At 44.2% G+C, this 23,413-nt stretch overlaps 2 protein-coding genes across 4 annotated transcripts; both read left to right on the plus strand.

Moving 5' to 3' along the window:
* Positions 1-889: 889 nt before the first annotated feature.
* Positions 890-4,847, plus strand: SPP1 (secreted phosphoprotein 1). The gene is made up of 7 exons (XM_005012779.6): positions 890-1,039; positions 2,197-2,263; positions 2,369-2,416; positions 3,007-3,111; positions 3,265-3,312; positions 3,578-3,835; positions 4,200-4,847. Exons 2-7 carry the CDS (start codon positions 2,210-2,212, stop codon positions 4,599-4,601), a joined length of 915 nt encoding a protein of 304 aa, XP_005012836.1. The 5' UTR covers positions 890-1,039; positions 2,197-2,209; the 3' UTR covers positions 4,602-4,847.
* Positions 4,848-5,196: 349 nt separating this feature from the next.
* Positions 5,197-23,413, plus strand: PKD2 (polycystin 2, transient receptor potential cation channel). Of its 3 annotated transcripts, XM_027456974.3 has the most exons (16): positions 5,197-5,644; positions 8,945-9,058; positions 11,337-11,470; positions 11,819-12,069; positions 12,372-12,596; positions 12,816-13,044; positions 13,233-13,403; positions 14,603-14,784; positions 15,489-15,609; positions 17,263-17,361; positions 18,361-18,482; positions 18,842-18,959; positions 19,186-19,349; positions 19,756-19,903; positions 20,884-21,070; positions 21,189-23,413. In XM_027456974.3, the coding sequence occupies exons 1-16, from the start codon at positions 5,245-5,247 to the stop codon at positions 21,194-21,196; spliced, it is 2,673 nt and encodes an 890-aa protein (XP_027312775.1). In that variant the 5' UTR covers positions 5,197-5,244; the 3' UTR covers positions 21,197-23,413. The 3 variants fall into 3 exon arrangements, with proteins under 3 accessions (XP_027312775.1, XP_005012834.2, XP_071893650.1); XM_005012777.6 differs by having other exon boundaries at positions 20,884-23,413; XM_072037549.1 differs by lacking the exon at positions 5,197-5,644 and having other exon boundaries at positions 5,707-9,058.

Here is a 23,413-nt window from a genome sequence, read left to right on the forward strand (position 1 = left end):
CAAGTCACAGACCGGGCAGGGGGACCCACAGCAGTGGCTCTCCAGGTGAGGTGCTACCAGAACAGACCTGTCACCCATCGGCAGAGCTGACATGCTGCTCGGGGGGTGGCAGGTATGGAATTTCATCCCACAAAATCTTTTTGTTCCCAATACTAGTCATGGCACTTCTTGAGATGGAATATATACCTCGAATTTGGTTCTTGGAAAGGGTCCTGCAGCGGGCTCAGTGCAGCAGACAGCTGCAGCAGGTGACTCAGCTGGTTCAGCTGAAAGAGTGAATGAAACTGGAAAGGACCCAGAGGGGATACTACTGAATGGAAATGGAGAGAGAATTTCAGATAATGGTGCACAACCCTTTTTAATTAGCATATCAGTGGATCTGGTGTACCTTTCCAAACAAGTTTCTGGAAGCAGAAAGCTTGTTGGGACAGACTAATGTTGTTTTCTTGTTCAGGCTGAAAAGGCAGAAAGCCATATTCTGCATCCTGCCTTTGCAATTCCCATTACAAGATGTATACCTGCTGAGCAAATCTCCCTAATACCTTTTCGGGGAGCTTTATGTTCAAGTCTTCCTGCAGGCATTATGCATCCCTACCCCTTACAGAACAGGGTGTGAAAGGTTTCTGGGAAGCAGGGCTCTGCCCCCTTACAGAAGGAGGACGGATGTGCCCTGAAGTCCTCCTACACGATACCAACTGCTGTGCATTCAACAAACCTGCTGGTTAATGATCTTGCCCATAAGTAATGTTTTAACCATAGAGTGGCTTTTGTTTGCTTCAAAAGCCACAAAGCCAAAGAGGAAGTGTAGGAGAACGTGGGCAGGACGGTGGCCAGGAGCCTCATGACCTCAGCTTTTTCCGCCACGCAGGGATTGGTGGCCTGTCTCGGAGACAGGGTTTAAATTCCCTGTGGTTGCAGATGCCAGGCAGTCAGGGACGAAGGGAGAAAGCCAGAGCTTCTTGCAGCCAACAAGCAGGAGCTGCTACTGGGATCACTGGGAGCCCTCCTGCTACAGCAGACTCCTCCAGCACCAGACCAGGTAATTTTTTTGCTTTTTCACCCAATGCATGCCATTCTGTCTGTAGCTTCAGCCAAGGCGAGCTTCCAGAGCTGCGTTGCTGGGCAGGAGCATTTGATGCTTCTCTGTGGGAAAAGGTCTGCTTCTGGAGGGAGAAGGTGGTTGCTGAAGCAATACAAAGTACCACAACAAATTTTTAAAAAATCACAGTTTTTTAAATCTGTGTGCTGATAGATATCAGGAGGTTACTGAAAACCCTGAAAGCTTCCTGCTGCATGTAACCACAGCCTTGTAATATCCCAGTTTCTCCTGGCAGGCTTGCAGTTGGTGCTGCATGCTACTGAAGGGATGGGACGTGTGCCCTTCTCTGTGCATCTCTTGGGACTTCAGTACCTCTAATAGAGAGTCCTGCCTTACTGCAGGCTTATTAATGTGTTTTAAATGTCTGTAGTAGCCTTTCATTTCTGCTAGGACTTACTAAGGTTTTAAATGCTCCTTGTTCATTGCAGAACTGGCTTAATTTACCAGGGATGTTGTTTATCCTGGGAAATGGTCTGTCAGCACCAACATTTACTGCAGCTGAGCACTGTCCCACAGGCACCACTCTTCTATCAAATTGCTAAAACTGCAGTGTGAGCAGTTATTTCACTTCATCTCCTGCTTGGAAATGCAGGTTGTTCTGGTCAAAATCCTGCAGGGGAGATGAAAGTCTGTCCATAAAAGCAGTTTCTGTTCATGTAAAGTGATTTTACTCACAGCCATTCAAGTTAATAATTCTGAAAACTAGTTTTAAAGTAACTGAAAAACAAATCCAAGCTGGGTTTGTGTTGTCTGGTCTCTTGACGAAATGATGTTAACACCATGATAACAAACCCTTACTGACCTGCATAGCACCTTATTTTTCAGAAGAGGCTTGCTTGTCCTCTCAGTGGGATTGCTCTCCCCGCTGCTCAGCAATTTTCAAGATCTGCTTTTAAATTTCTTGTACCTTTTGAGTTGCTAAGTCATTGCAAAACCAGCTAGTTGGGGGACAGAGGAGTAAGACGGCAATGGGCAGGCTGAATCCAAGTTAGAGAGTAGCTCTAGGCACAGTAAAGAACACCAGGAGAAAGAAAAAGCCTATGGCATTTTCTGTGGTAGTTTACCTCATTGACTTATCATTACAACTTATTTTCCAGGTAAAACATCACAATGAAGGTGGCAGTTCTTTGCTTATGCCTTATCAGCGTTGCTGCTGCATGGCCGGTGAGTACATCATAGATGTGTATTAGTGATCACCTGCAATATTTTCTGTGCACTTTAGCAAGAAACTGATACCCATAAACCCTTTTTCTCTTTCCTCCCTTCAAGATTAAATCCAAGCAGCATGCCATTTCTGCCAGCTCTGAAGAAAAATACGTAAGTTTCTTTGTCCTTCTGTTCTATCTGTTGTCCTTTAATAAAGCAGTTGTGATTTATGCCACTACATGCTAGTGTGGCTTGGATAACAATGTCTAGTGTTAGAAGAGCACTGCAACCCAGTTTCTGTGAATTTTGGAGTGGTGTGAGCAAATGCTATTCATCTTGTATAGAGCTATTTGATTTATACCCAATCACTAGCTTCTAAACTTGTAAAATCAATTATTTTCTCTGAGAACCAGCTACTGCATTTAGTTTGGGGTCTTGATGGTGAGGGAGGCAGATCACTGTAGGGAAAAGAGCCTGAGAATGAGGAGAAACCACAGCGTTTAGATAGAACTCCAAATGTCACCAAAATGAGCACAGGCACATCTGCTGTAGTATCCTATTTGGGTCTAACGTTCATCTGGGATTGTGGCTTGTTCCCAGTCCTCTCCCTGTGGCAGGGGATGGTTGAGGACACATCCTGTGTGAACAGAGTACGTGCTGCAGCTGCCACACCTGCATGAACACACATTGCACGGTGCCAGCAGTTTCACCAGCTCCGCTCTGCTCCTCTGTGGATTAAAACCTCCCTTTTTCTCCTGAAGGACACCAGGGGCCATCACTCACACAGACAACAGCACAACCTTGTGAATTCTCACTCTCAAGAGCTACTGCAGCACCCGCAGAATGACCTGGCATCACTTCAGCAGGTACGCCCAACTGACTGGGGGAGAAAGCGTGGCATCTCTCAATGCCAAACCTTGCGATTTAGGATTAAGTGCCTAAAGAATAGTGAGCTTGTTTATCAGCTCCACTGAATGTGCCTCTTTGTGCTAATATAGTGGGTTTTCTGTTGTTTTCAGACTCTTTACTCTTCTGAAGAAAACGCTGAAAATGTCCCGGTAAAACCGGTAAGTGTTTTGGATGGCTAAATGCCAGCTGAGCTCTGCAGGGCAGCCAGTGCATGGCAGTGCTTGCTCTCCTCAGCCAAATGCAGTTCTTGCGGTAACATTTCCCTCTAAATAAAACAAGGCTTCAGGCAGGATAGGGCAAATTAGGAACAATTTGGGCACTTAAGTCTGCAACAGTGCCTAAGCACTGGGTTAGCAGGAGGGACATTGCTTGGCATGCCTCGGTGTATGTCGATTTGACTGATGCATGGTTAATGCTTTCCAGCACTTTCCTGATGTGCCAAGCAAGAGCCACGAGGTTGTGGATGACGACAACGATGATGACGATAATGATTCCAATGACACTGATGAGTCTGATGAGGTTGTCACAGACTTTCCCACAGACGCGCCAGTAACGGTGCCCTTCCCTCCCTTCCCTTTCACCCGTGGGGACAACGCGGGCAGGGGCGACAGTGTGGCATACAGGATGAAGGCCAAAGCCAGCATGGTGAAATCGAGCAAGCTCCGCAAAGCTGCCAGAAAGGTGAATGGGGCTGTGCAGTGGGTATTGGAAAAGGGTGGTGAAGATGAGAATGGAGATATCTTATGGGGGTCAGCTCTGAAAAGGGTTGGCGGGAGGGAAATGCAGGTGTAACCAGAGGGGTGCCTTTCCTCTCTCTGGACACCCCCAGTCAGTGAGGACATGCAGAGGCAGGAGCACAGCCCACTGCTGCAAGCAAGGCGGTAATGCCAGTTGTACTGCCCTGATGTGCTTGCATGCAGGAAATCTGAGTCCAGGATCAGACCTGAGTTTCTTATAAAATGACCGGTTTGTGTGAGTCCATGCTGTCTCAGAGCACAGGTGGCAGGTGGCTGACAGCTCTTCATTTTCCCTTTGTGCAATGCAGCTCATCGCAGACGATGCCACAGAGGAAGATGAGAGTGCCCTGCCTGGGGACAGCCAGCAAGTGGGGCTCTGGCAGCAGGAACTGGCCGCCCACCGTGCCCCAGGGAAGCGCGCAGTCAGTGGAGAGTGGCTGGACAAGAGCCATGAGCGGGACAGCAAGGAGCTCACCAGCCACCAGAGCATGGAAAATGACAGCCGTCAGAAATTTGACAGCCCCGAGGTTGAGGGAGGTGACAGCAGAGATGGTGTCAGAGATGACCACCACAGCATGGAGAGCAGGGAGAGACGGGTCAGTGCAGCTGCCGGCATCCCCGCCATTGATGACACCAGCAACCAGACATTGGAGAGTGCTGAGAACACTCAAGAGCGTCACAGCATTGAAAACAACGAAGTCACAATTTAAGGGGGATCTGGTGTGTTCCTTCTTTCTGTAATTTCTGCCAAAGTGTGGGGCTGGGGGAGAGCAGATCTGCTGTGGTATCTGTAAACGCAGGGCGCGTGGCGATGCTCCAGTTGGGACGTGCTGTTTCCTGGGCACCCAGCCAGGCTGTGGCAGGGTGCTGGGGAGCGGTGCCTCGGAGGGATGCTGCGCATCCTGCTGCCTGTGTATATTTTGTAACCGGATTTAAATAAAATCACGAAAAACCCATTCCTCAGGGCTGTGTTGCTGTGTGGTGGGTGGGAGGAAGGGGGGAGCTGAGTAGCTCACGGTGCGAGGAGCTTCCACACACGTATGTGAGGTGAAATACTTGTGTGTGTGCGTGTCCTGTGTGTTTTGGTGAAAGCAGGAATTAACACAAAAACACAAAACTTTATTTCGGCAGGGCCCGACTGGGCGGCGGGAGGGGCGCTGAGGAGAAAAGGGCGGGAAAGGCGCTGCCTCAGGGAGGAGGGAGGGAGGGAGGCGGGCGGCCACGAGGGGGGCTGCGGCCGCCCCGACTACATCTCCCTCCGTGCCCCGGGCTTTCGGGGCTGGCCCCGGAGGGCGGGGAAGGGGCGGTGGTGGCGGCTGCGCCCCGCCCCGGGCAGCAGCGGCGGCGGGGCTGATGGCGGGCCGCGGGCGGGAGCAGCTGGAGCTGGAGCGGCTGGGCGAGGCGGCTCGGGCCGGCTCCTGCCCGCCGCCGTCGCCGCCGCCATCCGCTTGCTCGCGGCAGGCGTGGAGCCGGGACAACCCCGGCTTCGAGCCCGAGGAGGAGGAAGCCGCTGCGGCGGCCGCAGCGGCGGGGCCGGTGCTGGAGATGGACGTGGAGTGGGGCAGCCCCGCGGCGTCGCTGGGCAGCGGCACGGCGGGGCAGGGCGGCGGCGGGGCAGGGCGGCGGCAGCGGCGGCGGCTGCCCGCGGGGCGCGGCGGGGCGGCGGAGCCCCCGAGCCGCCTGCAGGGGCCGCCCGACGGCGCCGCCCCGCACCGGGCCGCCTGGGCCAAGCGGCTGGCGGGGCGCCTGCGAGGTGAGACAGGGGCTTCCCTGCCCGGCCGCCTGCAAGCAGCACGGCCTCAGCTGCGATAAGTCGTATAGGGGCTGGTATAGGGGACGTTGGATTTCTGTGCTCGGGGTGAAAGCTGAGGGCCAGTTTTGGCGTGGTAGCCAAATTAATTTTATAGGTGCAGGAAATTACTTTGGTGCCGTAGGGGTACCGCTGGGGACTGCGTTTGCCTGCTGCGTGGGCAGTGAACCTTCTCTGCAGAGTGTGGTGGCTTCAGGCTACCTGGTGAAAGGGCTGATTGCGAGCCTGAAATTGACACGGGACACTTGAAGGATAACTGTCAAAGGGAAAATGGAGGTTTCAGTATTGGAAACAGCACTCGGCAGTGACATTTCATGGATAACCATGAGGATTTCTGAGCACTAGGATATGGCAAACTTAGGAGGCTGCTCATCTCAGCTACCGAGAAAGCTGTCAGAAGGTTTGATGGGCAAGGGTGAGGGCCGTTTCCAGAGCCAGGCTGGAGAAGTTACCTTCCCGTCAGAGCTGTGTGTGGTCACCCAGCCTCACCGTGTCCTCGTGTGCGTCAGTACGAGGTCGTGCGTGTGGAGGTATTCTGGAGAGGTTTTCCTGGTTATTGTTAAATGGCAGCACCTAACGCCATTTTCAGCCATCCATTAATGGTGATAACAGTCACCCGATCCGTACCGAGCTGGGTTAGTACCGGCGCTGCAAGGAATGTTAACTTCAGCTGGAGCAGGAGGCGGTGGTGTTGCTCTGGTTGTTTCAGGAGGAGGAACCTTTCCCTGGGGCCACACTGCTCTCCCTCTGCATTTCTGGGCAGGCGTACGGCCATGGGCACCTGGGGGTGGCAGCGCCATCCCTGCAGAGCTGCTGGGTGCCCTTGGAAGTTTTCCATAAAGCCTGGCTAGTTTATGTGCCTTCTGTACCTTATAACCTTGGATTTATGTATATAAAGGTGTGTGTGTGTGTAGAAGTCCATTGCATGTTTATATTACATGTGCATATATACGTACACACACAAACTGCTTTTATGCATGTAAACAGAAGGATTTTAATTTCCTGTGTTACCTGTGTAGCAAACGTATATAAGGAATGAAACAAAATAATTAACCAAGGCTAGAAACAATTTTTTTTTGTGCTCATGGTAGATGTCACCTTAAATCCAGCACTGCTTATCACCACTATGCATTTAGATGCATCTGAAATAATATTCTAATGCAGCAAAAAATGGAAGTACTTTGTGTGTTTGCTCAAAATGTGGCAGCTGATGAATGCTTCAAGCTAGCTATTGGGTAAATCCAAAGTTCACGTAACAGAAAGATCGTTATGTGATCTCTGGTGCTGGTTTTTGTTTTATTTTGTTTTGCCTTTTTCATATGAGACTTCCTGTTCTTTGCCGACTTGTAACAGTTTTGTAAAAGGACAGAAATGAAGCTTGCAAGCTTTCTCCACATTTCTTGCTGGTGAGTAATGTGCTGACAGCCCGGACACAGCTCTCGCCAGCTCAGCTCGCTGCCTGCTCCAGCCTTTTCTTCCTCTCTCCGGCAGTGTTTTCCCGGTTTTATTATGAGGGTTGCTAGTGCAACGTACTGCTGGATTAAGGGCTGGATTTGTTGCCTTCTGTGCTACTAGTGACGCTGTAAACCTTCTTGGTTTTGTGTTTCTGCCTTCCAGAATGACCTAATGGCGAGGATTTGGCGTTTCGTGTAGTAAAGCAGCGGTCCTTAACCGTGAATTTTCAGACTTACCCTTAAAGAACAGCTTTGGAAATGTTCTTTTCTTCTGGGGACCGATGCCAGTGAAGGGTGTAATTAAGGGTGTAATTAGCCAGTCAAGGAGCGTGAGCAGAGATCAGCGCGAAGGCTGTGGGTGCTTGCTGGGCATCTGCAGGAGAGGTTTCCCAGTTGACTTTGTGGTTAGGTCACAGCTCAATCTGTGGTAGCTGCAAGGCTTCTGCAAACATCGGGCGCCTTAATGCTTTCGGAATAAAACTCCTCGTCAGGCTGAGCAAAGAGCTTCCTCATTCCTGGCTTTCTGCTAGCAGATGGAGCTCTTCCGCGGGAGCAGCTTAGCCCTTTGGCTGTCCTGCTCTGGGCAGCAGGAGTTGTAAAGCAACCAGACCCTCTCCTCTTTGTCAGCTTTATAACTTGTTTTGGCCACGTCTTGTTGCTGTTCCATTCCCGTCAGATTACTGTGGCACGATTGAAGGATCCAAGATTTTTTCCTAGGAATTTTGGGGTCACTTCATTTCCATCTACTGGGAATGTGAAGAATGTTTGGAAAGGTTGGCAGTTTAAGATGCCTGAAAAGGCAAAGAGTAGAAGTTTGGCAGTCTCTTGTAGGAGTTAAATATTATTTCTATATGCCTTGCCTTCCACCATAAACTAAGGTCAAATTTATTTAGGCTTAAATAAAGATAAATTCCCTGAAGGTAGCAATCCTGCACTGAACATCCCCAGCTGTTCCCATTTTTGTTCTGTTCCGGTATTGGGCAGAGGACATCAGCACTGTTGTTACTAACTGCTTTCCACTCTCATGCATTTTACTGTTAACAACTCCATTTAATAGATCCTTTTGCTTTTCTGTCACCCTTTTGGAAGTGTTGAGCACCATCCAGTGAGTTCCTACACACGGTTGTCTTGAGACTGCTGGGTGTGATGCCACGAAGCACACACAAACGTTGTAACGCAGTTGTCCAGTTTGACAGCTCCACATCAGCTGGTCCCTTAGGCTGCTGCTAAATTTTAGCTGTGCAAGGAAAGAAACATGAGGTTACAACATATTTTCTTTACAGGTGTTTGACAGAGCTACTATCCCCTTTCAGATAGAGAGTTATTTAAAATTGCTAATAAAGGTTCAGTGCTGAATGTGCATTTTCATTCATCCAATAATGCTTTTCATATTAAAATGGAAAAAAAACAACAACAAAAAACCACAAATTGTTGCATATCTTGGAGGAAGGCTACCTGTGCGTGCCTTTCTGTACCTGGGTGTGTTTTCATACCACCTAATTGAAGTGGTAGCACTTCTGGCAGATACTCAGCAGCTTCCACAGGAGTTCTGCTGCACTGATAATAAATGATGATGATCCCTCACGAGTAGCTAGCACTGCTGCGAGCCCAGTTCGACTTGCACAATGGTAACGAGAGAAGCAGTTTTTGCTTGAGCTTAGATCAGTTTAAAATCCAGCACAGAGCCTGTGGCAGACATGACGTGGGTGAAGCTTTCAAAGCCACTCAACTAATTGTGTATCTGGTCTCAGACCCCTGTGTGTATCACTGTGTGTGTTTTTCTTCAAAGGTCTGTGGGGCACAAGACTGATGGAAGAAAGCAACACCAGCAGAGAGCGATACCTGAAAAGTGTTTTACGGGAGTTGGTCACATACATGATTTTCCTCGTGGTCTTGTGTGTCCGTAAGTACCCTTCAGCATTAATGCATGTGGTTTCTTATGCTCAAGTGCATGTGGATCACTGGAGACTTGCATGATTTTAGTGTCATTTGTCTTGTTATCTGTCATATGAAACACAGTAAGGCTGTGCTTATGAGTGTTATGTCCAAGTACGCGAGACATGGCTGTCTGGTTCAAGGTTTGCAATCTTACTGACCACCTAGAGAGGAAACAGAATGCAAACCTCAATTCACTTTTAAAAAAAAAAAAATATTTTATTTGTCTTTTAAGCACATGATCATTTTTAGGTATGTACTGTAGAGTCCACACAAGATGGACTGTTAGTCAATTTTACTAGACATACTTGTGAAAGAGACAGAAGTGAGGAGCTTGATGGATCTCCAGCCTAATGCACATAGTGTTCAGGGACCCAAAATGGGCTTAAGGTGTAACGTAACAGATCTGAGGGCAGGTGTTTTTGTTTTTGTTTTGTTTTTTCATTTTCTGGGCATACAAACTTAGATTTAAATCTTTAATTTTTATATATTAATTGCCGAAACAAGGTGTTCATATATTTGCATAACAATCAGCAAGTCAGTGCAAAATAAAACCTGATGTGGTGTTGAGGAAATAGATGTTTTACTTGGTTACTAGTGAGAATAACAAAAAAATCAGTGTGCATTAAGTTAGTGTAACCTGGTGGGTTACCCCCAGTTCTTAGCATGGGCAGTTCTGTTCTAAATGTCCACGGTGTAAATGGCTTTCAAGTTGTCATTTCTGATCAGCTCTAACAGGGCAAGGTGCTGTTGTTATTTCCGGGGAATTAAACCCTTTTTTTTTTTTTTTCCCCTGAAGACGGAGAGACAAACAAACAAACAAACAAACAGCTCTGGGAGTGAGTGCCTTGCCTGTCCACAGCACAATTACTAAAACAAAACAAAACAAAAAAACCCACAAACCTTATTCTGGTGACACAACCCACAGCTGTTTATGTGATGTACAGCACGAATCATTATGTACTAACTCTAGTGTTTATTTCCTTCCTGAGACATTTAGGAGTGCTTGGTGCAGGTTTATGGACAAGGGAATGTAAGGCTGCTTGTGGCTCAACCACTGGGAGAGGTGTAGCATGAGGGACTTGAATGAAAACACATTTGTCTTTGGTGGGAAAAGCTTGCTTACAGGCTGTTCATAATTCATTCTGCTGTAGAAAATATTCCTGGTAACAGAATGTGGGGAGAAATGTAGTATGCCAAATGTGCACGGACACTGCTAACTCATTAAGTTTTTTTTAAATATGATCTCTTTTAATTTTATACTTAAGCAATAACTATGGGACAGACTGGTCTTTGGTGTGACACACCTTAGGAGGGTGCTTTCTGCTTCTGGCTAAATGCTATTAGCAATCCTTGTGTTACTTATTTTTGAGAGAATCCAGGTATTCCACATTGAGGCTCACATGCAACGTGCCACGCAGCAGGAGACGTTTATTAAAAATAGTTCTTGTTCTCCATTTGCTAAAGAAAACATGCTTTCTTCCCTATAATAAAATATTACTGTAAGCTTAGGAAAACAGATGGAGGTTGTTCACTGTAGATGTGATCTTTCAGGCTTCTCTGGGTTTTAGCCTTGAAATGGTTTTAAGTATTTATAGGCAGTAGCAGTACCAGTGCCAAAAACTGCCTTCTCAAGCCGTCAGGGCTTTGTATGTCATTTTACAATTTATGCTCCGTGGTCCTCAGCCACATGCTTGGCCCAGTGCAAGGGAAAGAAGTAGCCATTATTTTCTGCGGAGAGATCCTCTTAGAAGCACTGCACACCTTGGGTGGAGTTCAGTGTTGTTTGCCGTGCCCCACGCTGCCCACGTTGAGCATCATTTTCTGCTCTGGCAGGACATGGTTCTTCCAGCGCCTTGTGTTGTCCATTCCAGCTCTATGTCGAGGCCTTGGATAGCTCCGGACACGTCAAATGGCACTATTTGCCTCTCTTCAGGCTGCTGAGTCCTGCCTTTGTGGTTCCTGATCTTGGGTTTTGTAGGAGAATTAACAGCAAGCGAAGTGTGGGAAGGAGAACTGTGTTCTGAACTGGTTGATCAATCTGTTTTTCGCTGCTTTTTATATTGTAATCACAGCAACTGACAGACAGTTGCTGCTTGGTGTGGGTTTTGTTCTGAAACTTAGACTTTTTAGTGCAGAATCTATGCAAGTGCAACCTGATCTGTCCAAAAAAGCAAATAGGTACTCTTTGTCTTTTTCTTACCCCTACCCCTTTTACCTCTCCCCCCTACCCAAATCTCTTGCAGTGACTTACGGGACAGTGAGTTCCAGTATGTACTACTACACGAGGGTTATGTCACAGCTCTTCCTGGAAACACCTGTCTCGAAAATGGAGAAAACTGACTTCAAAACATTGTCCACAATGGACGACTTCTGGAAGGTAATATGATAAACAAACTGTTATCTTGCTATTGCTGTGACTTGTTTCTCCTGTCATGGCCTGTAAATTCAATCTGCAAGCTCTTTTTTTCTATCATGACGGGGTTGGTTCACGAAGAGCTCTTTGTCAAAGCGATGGAACAAAGTTGGCCTTCAATATGTGAAGGTAATGCTAGGCTGGGTAATGCTAGTAGGGCAGGGCAGGGCTGGGGAACATCTCTGGAGGTCAGCTAACAGTAAGACCTTTGCCTTAACATAAAAAAAAAAATAATCTTACATTTCCACAGAATTAAGACGTATAAAAACAGTTCTGGCAGCATGCAAACAAAAGTTCTGTCTTCCTCCGCAGTTCACAGAAGGCCCTCTGCTGGATGGTCTTTACTGGGATATGTGGTACAACAACAAAACCATGGCAGAAAACAAAAGCTTCATTTATTACGAGAACCTGCTCCTAGGGGTGCCTCGCATTCGGCAGCTGAAAGTGAGAAATGGTTCGTGCTCGATACCCGAGGATCTGAAGGATGAAATCAAAGACTGCTACGATGTCTATTCTGTAGCTAATGAAGATACTGCACCTTTTGGGCTTCGAAATGGGACAGCGTACGTAGTACTGTTCGTCACGTAGATGTATGTTTTTTCTGATTGGGTTATGCTGAATGGTGTGGTTAGTCACTTCTCAGGGGCAACTCTGGAATTGCTTTATGTTCTGTCTGTAAAGCCAGCTAAAATCCAGTTTGTAACGCTACCTAAATCCAGCACACTGTGAAGTCTGCTCCTCAAGAAACCTTACCAAATTTGGTAGTGTTATTTTTGTTTTTTTTTGGTCAGATTGTATTTGTTTTGTTAATTGTAAGTTGAAAGCAGAAGGATTAACATGCTCTGTCTCACTACTTCTGAACTAGCTGGACATACACCAACGAGAAGGATTTGAATGGGAGCAGCCACTGGGGCTTGCTCGCCACGTACAGTGGGGCTGGTTATTACCAAGACCTCTCAAGGAGCAGGGAAGTGACAGCTGTGCAGATTGCCAGCCTGAAGAACAACCTGTGGCTGGACAGAGGGACGAGAGCAGCTTTCATTGATTTCTCCGTATACAATGCGAACATCAACCTATTCTGTGTTGTAAGGTATGCATAGAAGCACCAGTGGCCTTCACATGGCATGATGTAGGAACAGTAGTGGGCTTTACTCAACTGCATGAAGACTTCTTTGAAGCATGTTTGGGCTTTTGCCTATTTCCACTTGATTTAAATAATAATATAAATAAAACCAAGTTTCTTTTGTAGTGCTTTTTTCTGGACACTGTTTAAATGAAACTTTTTTGTTTTCTTTTTTTCCAAATGCAGGTTGTTAGTGGAGTTTCCAGCAACCGGAGGCCTTCTTACGTCTTGGCAGTTTCAGCCAGTGAAGCTGATTCACTACATCTCCACTTTTGATTTTTTCCTGGCAGCCTGTGAAATGGCGTTTTGCCTCTTTGTTCTCTACTATATGGTGGAAGAGATATTAGAAATTCACATTCATAGATTGCACTACTTCAGAAGTCTTTGGAATTGTCTTGATATTGTTATCATTGTGGTAGGTAATCTTTATATTAAGCCTGAAATTGCTTTCTGAAATGTACTTTGTGGGAGATGTTAATGGCACTGCATTCATAGTGGGTTTAAAGGATAGCGCCATCATCCTATCTGTGAATATTTTAGGCTAAAAAAACTGTGTTTTAAAACTCTCATCATCTTTCACACATTCGTTTCTCTTGTTCTCAGCTCTCTGTGGCAGCTATAGGAATTAGCATCTACAGGACTTCAACTGTTGATATGCTCCTGAAGAAGCTGCTGGAAGATCAGAACTCATTCCCCAACTTTGAACCCTTGGCCTATTGGCAAATGCAATTCAACAACATTGCTGCAGTCACTGTGTTTTTTGTCTGGATTAAGGTAACTCCAAGTTTCCTGTCCTTATTCTAAAAGCAGGATGTGAGCCTTCAGAGTGTTCTGAATGCCATGTCATGTATTTCTTTCAGTTTCATCATGTTCTCCTAAAATTGGTCATGGGACAGATAGAGAGCACAAGGGTACCTTCTTGCAGATTAAAAACAAGGTTATAATTCTCTCTCGGCTTTATTCAGCCCTTGTTTAAGTCCTGAAGATGCAGTCTGTAGTGCTTTGTCACAGCAGGAATGTCAGGAAATGTTTTCATTATTCCTGAGTTGACAAATCAGGACTTAGTACTGGATACTGCTTTTTCCTAGATTGGCTTAACTGTACCCATTTTATCTTTTCAAAACTGCTGTATTGGTAGAAGTTGTTGGTAGTGTCTGATTCAAGTCATAAATGTGGGAGAGCTAGTCCAATTCATACCAAAATTAGATGTGTTGCTTTAGTTTAACTTATTTTTATAACTTTTTTTTTTTAATTTTAATTTCTCCTTTCTAGTGCTACTTGTCTTCCTGACTTTCCTGTCCTCTGCATGTAAAAATTGCAGAGGAACATGAAGTTTATGAATTGTTTGGCAGTGGAAAACTTAAGAGCAATGATAAATGCATTTCAGCTATGATATTCCAAATTGTGACTTATCAACTGATAAGTATTGATAAATATTATCAATTGATAATTGATAATTATCAAGCACGTTATCCCGTCTCCTGCTGTTTTGTAGGTCAAAATTGCATGCAATTTTTGCATCACCGTGTAAAAACAAAGCAGCTTATTATTAGAAATAACTGCAGAGCTGCAGAGAAACAGAATTATGCAGGTTTAAGGGGACTTCAGGAGGTTTCTAGTCCAACCACCTGCTCAAAGCAGGGTCAGCTGTGTGATTGTGTTTCCTCACGTTTTTCTATTTCATTCTGAAAGAATGTAAAGATAAATAAATAGACTTTTGGAAGCATATCAGTAACACTGCTCTTAAGCTAAGGTTTCAGATAGGAGTGGAAGTGGAAGTCTGTTTTCTCACAGGTTTTTTTCTTCTCATTTCAAGCCTTAGTGTTTTTTTGGAAGCAATGTATATTTCTGAATATAAATTACTTGACTTTGTGAAATTCAGTAAGGTGTCTCGTGTAAAAAGCCAGACAACAGTTGTTGTGAGAAACTGTCTTACTTGTCTTCACAGTTTTTTTTCTTTTTTCTATCAACAGCTTTTCAAATTTGTGAACTTCAACAGAACGATGAGTCAGTTATCCACTACCATGTCTCGCTGTGTCAAAGATGTCGTTGGCTTCGCTATTATGTTTTTTATTATTTTCTTAGCATATGCTCAGTTGGCCTATCTTGTCTTTGGTACTCAGATCGATGATTTCAGCACTTTCCAGGACTGTATGTAAGTAAAATGACAAAGAATGCAAAGAATTTCTCAGTACACCTGAACAGAGACCAGAGAAATCCTATAACATCTATCTAAAGAGATAAGCTGTAGGCATCTCACTGCTGGTGTAGCTCAGTAGCTGCTTTTTAGAAATGCTTAGTCATTTGTAGGCTTTTTAGAAATGCTTAGTCATTTGTAGGTATCTGCGAGAATCCATGAGTGAGGCTGGACTCAGTATAGGACAGTAAATCAATTTCCCCTGTATTGGTTTGGTACAACATAACCTGATTCTAAGTGTGGTAATTACCAAGCTAACAGATTTTTTCCCCCCCTCTTACAGTGGGGCATAGAGAGCAAAATGTTTCCTGTGGAGAGGCAGAGGCAGCTTCAGAAGGAAATGGTTGGGATTTTACATACGTGAAGAGCAGAAGGCATAGGAGAGGGACAGGCTTGGGTCATTGGTTTTCTTTGCTGCCATTGTCAGTTGGGACCAAAAGCCAGAAATAACAACCTTAGTTATGCTTCGTGTGTTGTATCTGATCACAGGTTTGGTTTTGCGTAAAGGTGGGTTTGAGAAACTGACTTGGCAATGTCTGATGAAGTATTATAGTAGTGCAGACCTCTCTGCTGCCCATCTGACTGTTACAGTGAAATAGATTGAGAAGTGCACAGATCCAAAAGTGTTTTTCTCAACCCCTGGATGTGTTTTGTTTTTAAAGATTTACTCAGTTCCGCATCATTTTGGGAGACTTCAACTTCACAGAGGTTGAAGAAGCTAATCGAATTTTGGGACCAATTTATTTCACTACATTTGTGTTCTTTATGTTCTTCATTCTTTTGGTATGTACACCTTTGTTTACATGGGGTGGGTAGGTGGCAAGTTTCTTTTTATGGCCATTTTTGCACCTCTTGTTCTTGGTTCCTACTGCTAATTGGGGCACATTTGTGTTCCATGGAAAGGGCCTCACTTTTACATCATCTTTCACTACACTTTTTGCTTTTTATTTCATTTAAAGTAGATATGCGTTGTATATTTGTTCTCACTCCCTTATAGTGCTCCGTTTGTTTGTTTGTTTGTTTGTTTGTTTGTTTTAATTTATTATGAAGAATTTTTCGTTTCTAATTCTAAGCAGTGCCTAGCTTGTATACACAGCAAGCCCATATCCTGTCTTCCTCATCTGGGGCAGAGCTGGACCAATTCTTTATTTCCATAAAACAACTTGAGGTTCTCCTTCCCCTGCAGATTACCCCTGTACTTCTAGACAAACAGTATTTTAGGAGGCTCAGCTTATCTGAGAAGCAGTATGTAGACATGAGTGTCTCAATTAAATTCACACAGTACAGATATTAGTAGTGAGTAGCCATCGTTTGTATACTCTCTGTTCACACTAGTGTTGAATTCATATTACAGTCTTATTAGTAGAAGTTAAATACCAAAAGGTGGAGGGAGAAAGACCTCCAAAACCCAGGACATCAAGTAAAACCACTTTTTTTTTTTTTTTTGTCAATATAAGTTAAGAGTCCCAATATCTTCTACCTATATGTAGCTTACCAGCAGTTTGGTACTAGCATTGCTATACAGTAATCTGGTTTCTAATGGTATCTCCAGGCTGAAACTTCTGCGAGCAAGATGTCCTCATATCATTCCCAGAACGGTGTGTCTTCTGGTGATTTAAGGTGGCAACAATTAAAGCAGGATTTTACTAACCTAAAATTGTACAGCAGTCGTGTATCATCCTAACTCGCAGGCTGATTTACTGACCCTTGTCATTAGTGAGTTCTTGTTTGGTCTTTGGGATGAGAAGTGGTAGTCAACAGGAGACAGCTGGAAAATAATACATGGGTTACTCTGACCAAAGAAGTGCATGAGGCAGGTGCTTTGAATCACCTCACAAAATCCAGAGGTGCAGAGGCCAGCAAGGGAAAAAAACATTATTATTTTTTTTCTAAGGGGTAGCAGAAAAGCTCTGGAATGTGAGGGCACAGCAGAGTTGGTGACAAGCATGCCAAGTGTCTGATTTGACATCTTTTTGTTCTTATTTTTGTTCTGAACCACACGCAGGGCTGTAACAAGGTAAAATCTGTGTGTTTGTGCTGGTTATTAGGGGATGAGTAATTAACTTGCATCTCCATGGCATTTTTGTTGCCAGCTGTAATGCCTAGGTGAATTCACAGATGTTTTGTGTACAAGTTGGACCCTCTGCAGGTAGAACACATTTTATCAGCACCACTGTGTGTAGGTGTGAACCCTCTTTAGAAGCAAATTCCCCAGTTAGGTTAATTACAAGTAATTCTGAGTAAAAGCTGAAGATCATTGTATTTCAATACCTTAAGCACTTGGTGCTTTTTAAATATGGCACCATTTTCTCCTGGCCCCTTTGAAAAAATAAACACAACACAAATGTGTAGGTCTGCACATGAAGGCCACGGGCAGAGTAGGATTTGGACTTGTGGAGATTTTTTAAGCATCTTTTTCATTTCTTCCACGAACAGAACATGCTTTTGGCCATTATCAATGATACATATTCTGAAGTCAAATCGGATATGGCACAACAGAAGGCAGAAATGGAACTGTCTGACCTTATCAGAAAGGTAAAAGTAATGGTTTGTTTTGTTTCATGTCTCGTTCCTCACATCTGAACTTAATCCAGAAAACACTATAGAAGCTAAAGAGTAAAGCTGGCAACAGCTGGTGGAAAATATGCATCTGTCAGTTAAAATAAATGTGTGAGTTGAATGGAAATTAAACAGTGAAAGCTTTGAATCACAACATATTTTAGCAATCTGAGACTTTATGTCAAAGGATCAGCCTCTAGTGAGTATGACACAGGGTATGCCTGTCTAGGTAGATAGAGAGGTACTCACTTGGTAAAGCTGAAGTGCCATTTTTTTGGGGCACAGAATTCCAAGTTATTTCATATCAGGCTATAAGATGAGTGGAGTCTTGTTTTACATATTGGGAGCTCCCAGGGCAGCTGCCAGTAATGTTTTCAAATACAGAATTAAAAGCTAGACCTGAATCTCAGCTTAGGAAAAATGACATGCACCTGCATGTGCTCTGGCGTGGGTGGTGTGGTGTTGTACCATGGTCAGAAATGTCTAAACACATACGTAGCATGACCAGTGATCCAGTGTTTTAAACTTGGGAACTGGTTGTTAATACAGAGCAGGGAAAAATGAAAAATCCTGCTTTGTTGGGATGAGGATTGTTTTTATAAATCATTCGTACAATTCAAGAATGAGGGAAGCAAAATGACCAATATAAGTTGTACCCAGTTTGTCAGCACTGTTTAAAACTGTCACTTAACTGTCAGTAGCTACCAAAGGTGTCTTGAAATAATCTATTCCTACTGGCCTGCAGTGCCAATTGAATGATAAAAGCCTTAATTCTAGCTGCAGGGGTATTTTCATGTTGTTAATTTAAGCACTGAAATAAAAAAAGGGTAAGCTGGAGGAAAAGACAGAGCTTTTGGAACACAATCAATGCTTGTGTATGCCGGTAGATTCTGGTAATCCACAAAAGAAGTCTGTTAGAAATCAAGTGCTAATGCTTCACGCCGAATAAAACGTGAAATCTTTTTTTTCTTTTAGGGCTATAACAAAGCCATGGTCAAACTTAAACTGAAGAAAACTACTGTTGATGACATTTCAGAAAGCCTAAGACAAGGCGGGGGGAAACTAAATTTTGATGAACTCCGGCAAGATCTAAAAGGGTAAGGAAGCTGTTACTTTTAATCTTGAGTAGTGTGCCCAGACATATGATGTGAAGTGTTTCGTGCAAGTTGCTCTTGCCTCTGCGATGTCTTTCAGAAGTCCAAGGATGGTTGGGAAGGATCAGGGTGCAGGTCAGGGGAGGTTTGTGCCATGAGGTAATGAAAAGTGAGGGCTGAGCTTTGTTGTGGTCAGCGTTTTGTATACCTGGTGGGGCAGAATTTATGGGCAGCTCTGGGTTCGTTGTGTCTTTTGTTTGGGGATGAAAGTTCATTGGGAGTGAATTGCTTTTCCAGCACAGGAAGTTGATTTAGCATCTGAAAATAAAAAGTAAGGGATCTGTTTTTATTGCTTTTTTTAGGAAGGGCCACACTGATGCAGAGATTGAAGCAATATTTACCAAATATGATCAGGATGGGGACCAGGAGTTGACAGAGCATGAACACCAGCAGATGAGAGATGACCTGGAGAAAGAGAGGGTGAGCTCAGCATTAGGAATAACTTGCCATCAGCACCATCAGCCAATCTGCTCCCTGTGCTGGTTTGCTGCCCCAGAAGAAAACTTGTGTTTCCTTTTGCTTTTGCTCTCTACCCTGGCTGTCTTAGCAGAACTGTAAAATGGCAAGGTGGAGGTCTTTGGCCTCCCCAGTGCACAGGTGACAAGTCTTTTTATCTTCCCTGTCTGCGGGTTGTGTTGCCCTAAAGGAGGATCTGGACCTGGACAGGAGCTCTCTGCCACGTCCTCTAAGCAGCCGCAGCTTCCCCCGGAGCTTGGATGACTCTGAGGAGGACGAGGATGAAGACAGTGGGCACAGCTCCAGGAGGAGGGGCAGCAGCTCTAGTGGGGTTTCCTACGAAGAGTTCCAAGTGTAAGTTGAGCCTCCTTGGGGAGCAAAACCATGTGGTGGGACTTCCCTTGGGGGATTTTTATGTAAGGTACGTTGTAGTCTCTCCTATAACTGAATATTAGTCAAATCATTCAGTAAAAGTCAGGATTTTCGGGTGCTGAAGTCACTTGTAGCTTTCAAGTATTATTTGAATTGTAAGTATTTTAGAGAGGCTCATGGGAATCTGTCCCTTCCCTCCCACCCCTCAAAAAAAGAAAGTGAAAACCTGGTCACTGAAACAACAGAGAAAATAGCCGTGTTAGAATAATGCCAGAAAACTACTACTTCCTTTTTTATTTTTTCCTAGTAGTAAGATCTTGAGGCTTGTAAGTTTACCAAGCCCTTCAACTTAGTTTAATAAGTTGAAATTATTGTTTATTGCCCTCAGACTCATGAGGCGGGTTGATCGCATGGAGCATTCAATCGGCAGTATCGTCTCCAAGATCGATGCGGTGATTGTGAAGCTTGAAGCGATGGAGAGAGCCAAACTGAAAAGGAGAGATGTGTTGGGAAGGCTGTTGGACGGAGTGACAGAGGTAAGTAACCCCACTCTGTCCTGTGTTGTCCCCTGCTGGTCACAGCCAGCATGGCTTATTCAGTGTCAGTACATGTTTTCTGCTGCTTGGCTTGGGAGGGTGGAGGGCCTTGTGGTAAAGATGACGTGGCTGCTTTGGCACTGGCTGAGCAATCTGGAGTTTTGTGTTACTGAAGGGACGTGATGCAAGTTTCAGATATGAGAAAGCATCTTCTAGCAGACCCGTGTCACACTGCAGCTGCAGAGCACCGTTTAAACCCCTGGACAGGACAGCAGTGGTGATGAGGAGTTGCTGAAGAAGCTTTTTCATCCCTTGTTGTCTGTTGGGATGAATGCAAAGTTTTATGGACTAGCCTGGCAGAGTCAAGGTGATCCAGCCCAGCAGGCTGTGCAGCCTGCTCTTCTCCTGATTTTTTCTCTGAGTGTGTGTGGTTATCTACCTCCTGTTGCCTCCCTTCCTACCTTCCCTTTTCAAAGGGCCATGTGGAAGCAGCCAGCAGGATAAGTGCATTATTTCTGCAGACACTAAAACCTGTCAGCTCCCTGATGGGTCAAGAACAGTCAGAAAAGGGCTGCTAAGGGGTGGTTGAGATGTTCTGTCTTGGTGGGTTATGTGGGTCAGACATACAGCTGCCCTGTCATGAATATAGTGTCCCTGGCTTTTACTGTTGTTGCACCCAAAAAATCTGCTTGATTCTCAATCTGGATCTTCATTGGGGGCGTTCTTTCCTCAGTATATTCTACATTTCTGGAGGCGGACTTAAATATTAAAAGGTGTAATACAAATTCTGCTTTCATAAGTGAAAGGGACAACCTGGGAGTTGCGTTAGTGGAAAGAAAGCCATTTACTGCAGTAGCCGTGATTTGCCTCTAACCTCTTGAAATACTTGAGTGCGATAGGGATTTCCCGTATCACATAGGATTTTGGCGAGGCTGCGGTTTGGAAACTGCGCTTCCATCTTGCATCTTGTACCTGTTTAGGATGAAAGACTGGGTCGTGACAATGAAATCCACCGGGAACAGATGGAGCGGCTTGTACGAGAGGAGTTGGAGCGCTGGGAATCAGATGACACGGCATCCCAAATGAGCCATCGTTTGGGAACGCCGCTGGGGCTGAACGGCCAGCCTCGTTCTAGGAACTCGCGGCCGTCTTCCTCGCAGTCGGATGGTATTGATGGGGGAGGAGGGAATGGGGGGAATAACATCCATGTGTAGGATCGGCTTGGTAGTTTGGGGCCAGTATTAAGCCAGCAAACGCCTGACTCCACTGTTTCCATTCTGATCAGACCACTGAAGGAAAGCTCCAGTGGTGTGTAAGAAGAAACACTCTCTTCGTAAGGCATTTTCAGACCTACATAAGCCACACGTCAGGCTAAAGTCGCCAACAACCAGCCAGCTAGCCTTGGAAATGAAAATGCAAGAGGAAATCTACCTGGACAGAATTCTTATACGTGTGTTATGGGGAACAGCTTCACGAGGACAGCAAGCTTTAGACAAAATGTGCTCTAGCTAAACCATTCAAATGAAGAGCTGTGGGTTTTCTGCTTTCTATTGGAAAAACGGAATTTTTTAAAGTTTTGAAAAACATTTTTTAAAGAAAACGGCACTAGTTTATTGTCTCATTCATTTTTATTGACACTTTTCAAAGAGACAAATCAAAATCTTTTTATTTTAACTCTGAGTTTTTGTATATTTTTCTGGGGTTGTTCTTGGTGTACTAACATTTTACTTTAAAATGGCCATTTTTTTGTGTTATTGAGAAATACTACATGTCTAAACAGAAGAAAGTGCACTGAGTTTGTACACCTGTTAATCAGATCATTCTGTAATAGAAACCATGTATGTTATGTCTTCTTCCATTTCATAAGCATTTTAAAAGTAGTGTTTGACAATTGCCTTCTTACACCCAGTTAATATAATTGTCTTCAGCTTTGTTGTATAGTGCCCACTTTTAGTGCCATGTTTTGAGGATATAAGTGTTACTGGGATAACTATTCCTCACTTCTTTAGGTAAACACAATAACTTGGCACATTATTTAAAATCACACACGATTGAAAAATGCCGACTCTTCCTTGGATGGGAGGGGAGCCCAGTGGTAGGGAAAACCCAATCAAGTGCTCTGTGAAGTTCTGCAAAGCACATCTCACCTGTGTAGCCTGTATTTACATTTAACAGCTTGTAAAATTATTAGATATGCTTTCACGTACTCTCTTCTCCAGGGATTCAACGTGATTCCTTTGGAAAGGTGTTTTTAGTGTAACCACTGATTTTTAGTATTTAATTTTCTGTGCTTTCCATGTCACAGACGCTTTATTTTTGAAAGGAGATATGCCACAAATTATGTTGTTTTCCTCTAGAAGGCACTGAAGCACAGTGTGTGTGGTTTTGCCTAGCAGCCTGTTTCAGTCTATGGCTTGTTGGTTTAGGAGAGAGGCTGTCAGTTGTGTTTTTATCCTGAAGATGGCAGTTCTCTTGTATTTAAATTCATACAGTTAGCTTAAAGGAAAACAGAAAGCTACGTAATCAAACACATCTTAGCTATTAGTAGGCGATATAGAGGAAAAATGCCTATTTAACGAAGTAAAAATAGCATATTTATGTTATATTGGTGTATTTTTGTTTCAAATTGAAGTTGTTGCCAGAGGCTAGTACTACTTCTTGCAGTGGTGCTATGTGGGCAAAGCTACATTTTGCATATGCTCTTATCACTGCGTTGCCTGGACATACCCAGAGTGCATTCCCTCTAATCAGAGAACGTGCAAAAACTAAATAAGACTTTATGCCTTTTCCTGTTTTTAAGTTTACAAGAAACCCTATGCACAGAAACTTACTTAATAAAAGGTGGAGCAGGAGGAGGTTCAGTGTGGAGACTGGAATTTCTTGGTAACTGTGGCTCAAGAATGGAACAAAGTGGGAAAACAGATTGTGAGTCTTACGAAGGGCTTTTTGTTTCTGTGTTTTGTTTTTTTTTTTTGTCCTGCACTAGGAAAAAAATGATGCTCTTGTCTCTCTACTGTCAGAGACCTGGCAGTATGGTTTGAAATAGCTGGCCTGTAAAAAATGTGTATTTGAAAATGTACATTCAATCATGCAGCTCCTTTTTATTTGTAGTATATGTTTATTATGAAAATGAGAATATGTGCATTCATAGCTGTATTTGTTGAGGTATATTTCTGTAACGTGTCGTTACTTAATAACAAACTTCATCTTGAAGTGCATTAAGTTTTCATGGGGTACCCGTGTGTGTCGACAATAGGCCTTGCAGTAAGTGCATGGGCACTTGATAAATGTTTTGAACATTTTTGTTATTTCATTTTTAAATTTTAGATTCTAATATCATTTGTCACTTAGTAATAAGGTAAGGTTTGCATAGGAAATAAATGTACAGTGTTTGGTCTTATTAGGAAGCTATTAATTATGCAAGCCTTCTACAATGATCAAGAATGTATTGATCTGTAAAACTGAGCACTTTACTTCCTAATAAACTTCTTATATAATCTGTAAAGCCAA

Source organism: Anas platyrhynchos, chromosome 4 (genome assembly GCF_047663525.1).
Source record: "Anas platyrhynchos isolate ZD024472 breed Pekin duck chromosome 4, IASCAAS_PekinDuck_T2T, whole genome shotgun sequence".
In the NCBI taxonomy this organism is placed as follows: domain Eukaryota; kingdom Metazoa; phylum Chordata; class Aves; order Anseriformes; family Anatidae; genus Anas; species Anas platyrhynchos.

Excerpts from the sequence above, each read along its gene's own strand:
- SPP1 (XM_005012779.6), top strand. The coding sequence starts at position 2,210 with ATGAAGGTGGCAGTTCTTTGCTTATGCCTTATCAGCGTTGCTGCTGCA. Across the intron at positions 2,264-2,368 it reads GCGTTGCTGCTGCATGGCCG|ATTAAATCCAAGCAGCATGC; the intron begins GTGAGTACATCA and ends CCTCCCTTCAAG. Across the intron at positions 3,112-3,264 it reads ACCTGGCATCACTTCAGCAG|ACTCTTTACTCTTCTGAAGA; the intron begins GTACGCCCAACT and ends TGTTGTTTTCAG.
- PKD2 (XM_005012777.6), top strand. The coding sequence starts at position 5,245 with ATGGCGGGCCGCGGGCGGGAGCAGCTGGAGCTGGAGCGGCTGGGCGAG. Across the intron at positions 12,070-12,371 it reads GGGCTTCGAAATGGGACAGC|CTGGACATACACCAACGAGA; the intron begins GTACGTAGTACT and ends CTTCTGAACTAG. Across the intron at positions 12,597-12,815 it reads AACCTATTCTGTGTTGTAAG|GTTGTTAGTGGAGTTTCCAG; the intron begins GTATGCATAGAA and ends TTCCAAATGCAG.